The sequence below is a fragment of the Fistularia commersonii genome, chromosome 1 (genome assembly GCF_037954325.1).
Source record: "Fistularia commersonii isolate RoL2024-O1a breed Wild chromosome 1, RoL_Fcom_v1.0, whole genome shotgun sequence".
Classification (NCBI taxonomy): Eukaryota; Metazoa; Chordata; class Actinopteri; order Syngnathiformes; family Fistulariidae; genus Fistularia; species Fistularia commersonii.
In genome coordinates, this window is record NC_141284.1 from 29,440,521 (window position 1) to 29,446,520 (window position 6,000).

The window sequence follows — 6,000 nt, forward strand, 5'->3', positions numbered from 1 at the left end:
AAATAAAATAGCTTATTCTAATCTGCAGACAAACGCTGCCATTGATCATCATTTGGCAGAAAACATTTCCAAGTGCTGCAAAATGAAGGGTGATGGTGTTTTTCATGTCCATCAACTGCACAGAAAGTTATTATACTTTATTTGGATGTTCATTAATTCTCACTGCAACCCTGCATGCCCACCAATTGTCCCTCTGGGATAAATAAAGTTTACTCTGATTCTGACTAAGCTTTACTGACCCCCTCTGGCAGCTGCTATTAACTGCAGGAAAATAAAAAAAGAAGAGACTCTTCCTCTGCAGAAAAAGGGGTGACATAATCCCACATATCGGTCCTGTGACCCAGCAGCTCGGCTCAGCAGAGGCTCAGCTGAACCCAATGGTTGCTTGGAGGAATCTTCTCCAAAGGTCAACTGTCTGCACAGAAGACGCCACCGAAAGATGCCGACGTTGAAGAGATTCCTCATCAACCTACCAGATCCTCCTGATATATTCTCGTTACAAACCTACTTCCCGATGATGAAGTGATGAATCGGCAGAGTCTAGGATGGTTTCGTCTCCTTTTTCTTTTTTTTACAGAAACGTCCACAGATTTTCATTCATGGACCACATTTGCATAGTTTTAATTCATTTTTAGATCATATTGTGAAACGTTTTAATTGTTTTAAAGTTCGGGTTTATAGAATTTGAATTTGTCTCCCTGCCAGGGTTTTATCAAATGTCTGACAACATTTAAAATGATTAAGAACAATTTAAAAAGGGTTATGTAAGCAATATTTTGCTCCGAATCTAGTATCAGTATCATACAGGTCTCAGTCCAATGATTTCTACAGCTTTAAAAGCTTTAAGTGATTGCGAGTCGAGGTACGTGTCTCCCCACTCTGGCCTCACACCACATCTATTGATTTCTCTTACAGGCTTGTGGAAAAGACGGTTCCCATCAATATCTCTCGAGCGCCGGCCCTACTTTCACTCATCTTACTGATGCTGATGTGTCGATCGCCTGAAAGAATGGATCCAGTCGTGCGGATATGACATTTAGCGGAGCAATATATGTGTTTGGTTTCACGAGAGCGAGTCGTCCTTCCGAGGCGGGCTGAGTAAATCTGCTCTGCTGCATCTGCTGTGCCTCGGCCGGGAGTCGGTCTGAAACCAACCTGGCTTCTCCTCACTGCAGCAGTCTGCTATTGGCCCAGCGAATGCTGACAGTGGAGGTTTGTCAGTGGAGGAGGGGGCTGCCTCGCTCTATAAAAGGCAGGGATCTGCAGCATCATTGAGCTGGTGCAGTGCAAAAACACTCGCTCATCCTCACCGATGGTGTGCAGAACAAGGGGGACTTAAAAAAGAAAACTTCAAGAACTACAACCTTTTCATACAGCAAACCCGACGATCCGCGACAAAAATTTCATCATGAACTACGATTCCTACTCCTCTTCCCGTCGCCCTTGGGACAACTACAGAGGCTCCCGTCCCTCTTCCAAAACATCCTTCTCCTCCTCCTCCTCCTCGTCCCTCTACGCCTCCGCTCGAGTTCCTCAGTCCGCCAAGCGGATTCCGAGGCTGGCCTCCTCGTCCCTGCCGGACGCCTCCGAGAGGATGGACCTGGCGCAGGCCAGCTCCCTCAACACCGAGTTGCTGGGCCTGCGCTCTCAGGAGAGAGAGCAGCTCGTGGGGCTGAACGACCGCTTCGCCACCTACATCGAGAAGGTCAGGCACCTGGAGCTGCAGAACCGAGCCTTACTGGCGGAGCTGGCGGCGTTCAGGAGGCGGCAGAACGAGCCCTCCCGTCTGCGGTCGCTCTACGAGGGGGAGGCACGAAGTTTGAGGGCTATGATCGATTCCGAGAACGGGGAAAAGATGCGGCTGGAGGAAGAACGGGACAACCTGCATAACGTCTACGAGCAAATGAAGGAGCGCTACGAGGAGGAGTCCAGGCGGCGCGCGGATGCCGAGGAAGCCCTGCAGAGGGCCAAGGAGGAGGCGAACAGGGCCGTGCTCTCCAACTGCGATGCCGAGGCCACGGTGGTCTCCCTGTGTGACGAGATAGTGTTCCTGAAGAAGGTCTTTGCGGAGGAGCAGGCAGAGCTGCAGGCCCAGCTACAGATGGCCAACATCAGCGTGGACGTGGAGGTGACCCGGCCCGACCTCTCCATCGCCCTGCGGGACATCCGGGTGCAGTACGAGCGTCTGGCGAGCAAGAACATGCAGGCTGCCGAAGACTGGTACAAGAGCAAGTTCGCCAGTGTGACGGAGATAGCCAACAAAGACAACGAGGCCGCGCACGCCATTCGGGAGGAGACCATGGAGTATCGGCGACTGCTTCAGTCACGCTCCTCTGAGATCGAGGCTCTCCGCAACATCATCGAATCCCTTAGCAAGCAGATGGAAGAGCAGGAGGAGACACAGGTGAAAGAGGTGGAAAAGTACCAGGTGAGTCACATCCATACAGTGTGTGGCTTTCACGAGCCCACCGCTGCTGCAATATTCTCCATCTCGAGCTGATATCGATACCAATCTGTGGGAGTAAAATCTTACAATATCCATGTCTGGGCTGATACTTGAGCAACATTAAACCTGGTTGGCGTAAAAATCCAGTGTTGGAGTTAAAACCAATGAGATATTAAAAACGCAAAAAAAAGGGACGCGTCCCAGGCATTGATGTTTAGATGTCTGAAAGACGCTGGATTTTCTCAACATAACTTAAAGCTGTCACCAGGGTCTGAATCGCAGAAAGGCGGCTATCGGCCTTTACAATCCTCTGATATATGTATGCGGTCAGAGCTCTAGAACATTCTGCTCTGACACGGGCAAGTGTGCTTATTTCAGGAGGTTCGCCAAAGTCGGCCAAGCGAAACGACTGCTGCGACGTGTAAAGGTTGTACGCAGTCAGCTGAGGTGGAAGAGTTAGGATGTACCACCACGACATCTGGGAACAGAAATATCAAGGAACAAATACATTTATTTACATTTCCTTCGGGGGATCTCTCCCACGTCCTGTAACCATCAGCTGACAGTAGAGGTGAAACAGCAAGGTTGCGGTCTGACTGGACACTCATCGATTCACAACGCACTGTCACAGTGCGACCCGTGAACGTTGGAAAGCCTCTTCTAGTAAAAACTCTAGTAAAAGCCTCGTTTGTAATTAAAGTTGTGTCTTGCAACATTCATACGGTAATTGAGCTGATGAAAATGTATTGACTCCGCCGGTTATTGTTGTAGGACCGGATAAGTGACCTGGAACAGGACATCGGTGAAGCCAAGCAGGAGATGGCGCGTTACCTGAGGGAGTACCAGGACCTCCTCAATGTGAAGATGGCCCTGGACATAGAAATAGCTGCGTACAGGTGAGACCTAGTTCTCTTCATAGCTGATTAAATGTTAGAGTGGTGCAACTGGAAAATACTTAGTTACATGTGCAGGTCCAGAACTGGAAATGCCTTGACACAAAGTGAAGCGTAGAAGTACCGTATTAGAGAGGGCAACTGATGCCTCCTCTTTGCCGCCATAATAAAGTTCAGCATTTCTATCGTTGACCTTCGGCGACAAATTGCATTTTGGAATGCTTTCCTTTACACTGTATTTGTACTGATGGAAAAAAACATCTGTTTTTCTTTATTTTCTCCTTTCCTTCCATTTTCTCCAGGAAACTCCTGGAGGGGGAGGAGCTCCGCCTGTCTCATCCATCTCTTCCCGCGATACATTAAACATCCGAATGCCACAAGCTTGGCATCGAGCTAAGATATCAATAGCTTGTACCCCCTCCTCATAAACCCTGTTCTTCACATCCCTCCCCAACGATGCTCCCCGTGCCCTCTAATCCTCTCCAGATCAACCTGTGCACTCAAGCTTATCAATTTCAAGACAGATGCGCCCTTGTGCCCAACAAGAGGTCCACCAGAAGTCCCCCTTCTTCTACACACAGCCAGTCGTGGCCGCACTGCATTAGTTTCACAGTTATGTTGGACAGCAATATCGCCTCGGTCAAGTTCCTCTCGGTTCCAAACACCTTTAAGTCCAAGCGGGTGAGACTCCCTCTGCTGGGCCCTCTTTGTGCAAACATTTGACCAATTGTTTGTGAAAGAAGAATGCAGTTTGGTCTCTCCATGCTGGGGCATTATCTGTGTTTGAAGCGACGATACGTTGAGCGGAACTCCACCGGCCGATTATGCCGCGTCCCGTGGTTCTGTTGAAGTGATCTGTGAACCAGTAACCTTAAAAAGTTTGTTTTCATTATATTAGGAGCCCATATTTGTCTGTTTTAGATCGTCTCCCATTGCACTTACATTGACACGAAGACCAAAAGATCAAGCGAATCTACTTTTCCAATTTGGCAGATCATGAAAACAAGTCATTTCTTTGTGGATGTAAATGCAATGGAAGACAAGCCGTTACTGGTTTGTCCTTCTAATCACGTAGAGTGTCTCCGAGCTAATTTGCATTAGTTTTCTGTTGGGTGAGTCCATTTAAGTCAAAGCACTAAAACTGAATACAACTGCAGGAGCTCCTTGTTGTTTGCTGTTCTTAGGTCTAAAATGGTGCTTCATATCTGTGAGGCTCATGCAACATCTGCACCATGATGTTCGACGTTCCTGTCGCAGCTAGGAACGAGCTCAATAAAAATAGAACTGACCTGCAAAGCATTGTCTCCAGTTTTCATTTGACATGTTTCACGGTATTTATACACCTCAGAAAGGCCAAATACAGTCTGATTCTTTTGTCTGTCACTGGATTTTGTTTTACACTAAACGGGAAGTGAATCATTTGCATTTCAAAGCCATGAAAGATCTAGTGACACTCGGGCATTTGGCCGGTGCATAACCCTGTTTTAATGTTCAAAATACTACTTTGCAGTCTGGAACGAGATGTAAATCACGTTCAGTTTGACAATTATTTGCCTATTGAGTTACTGTCTATTTGAGATGAAATATACTTTACTGATCCCAGAACTGAGAAATTAGATAACATTTAATTTCATATATGGTATATTAACATCACATAAAATGCTATACATATCCATGTCCACATATATATGCAATTTAAATTAAAGTAAAGAAAGAAGAACTTTCCCAAAAGCAAGAGTAAGAAATCACTGAGAAAGAAAAGAATGCATGAGAAAGACAATTTGTCTGCAGGAAATTATCTTTTCATATGTAAGTAATCAATTTTTTCTTTAACATAAGGGTTTACTATCTTCTTCTTCTTCTTCTTCTTTCGGCTTTTCCCGTTAGGTGTCGCCACAGCGAGTCAACTTTCTCCATCTAACCCTATTCTCTGTATCCTCCTCTCTCACACCAGCTACCTTCATATCCTCTCTCACTACGTCCATAAAGCTTCTCTTTGGTCTTCCTCGAGACCTCTTGCCTGGCAGCTCCAATTCCAGCATCCGTCTACCAATATATTCACTATCTCTTCTCTGTACATGACCGAACCATCTCAGTCTGGCTTCTCTGACCTTCTCTCCAAAACATTAACCCGGTCCGCGACCGATCCGGTATGGTATAGTTTTGGTTGTCTCGCATATTTGGTTTTGGCAAAAGTTTTACGCCGGATGCCCTTCCTGACGCAACCCTCTGCATTTATCCGGGCTTGGGACCGGCACAGGGAGACACTGCTCCGTGCCCTCCCAAGGCAGGCTTGGAGAGGCACGGGCCAGTGCCGCCCTGAGGCTGCATTTATAAGGGTTTACTATCTGAACCCAGCTTATACTGCACCTTTAGTCTGTTGCCTCAGCAGGATCTGAGCATCATCAGTCAGCGGAGCAATGGCGAAATCTCATGAAGAAATAGGCAATACATGCAGGCTAGTTGCTCGGTCAAATGACGCTAACATCTGCAGTTTGTTATTTCTCTGGAATTTATCGACCCACCGCAGCTCAGAAACACTGATCCATACCCCCACTTCAAATCACAACGCAGACACATCGGTTTAAACTGCCAGCTGCTCTGTCACTTTTATTTATTCATATTTATTTGTGTATGAGGATCTATCAGTCTATCTATCTA

The 6,000-nt window shown here is 46.9% G+C and overlaps 1 protein-coding gene across 1 annotated transcript; it reads left to right on the forward strand.

The window, feature by feature from the left end:
• The first annotated feature begins 1,271 nt into the window (after nucleotides 1-1,271).
• On the forward strand, nucleotides 1,272-4,635 carry neff2 (neuronal intermediate filament family member 2). The gene is made up of 3 exons (XM_086159691.1): nucleotides 1,272-2,428; nucleotides 3,218-3,342; nucleotides 3,642-4,635. The coding sequence occupies exons 1-3, from the start codon at nucleotides 1,409-1,411 to the stop codon at nucleotides 3,700-3,702; spliced, it is 1,206 nt and encodes a 401-aa protein (XP_086015817.1). The 5' UTR covers nucleotides 1,272-1,408; the 3' UTR covers nucleotides 3,703-4,635.
• The last annotated feature ends 1,365 nt before the right edge of the window (nucleotides 4,636-6,000 follow it).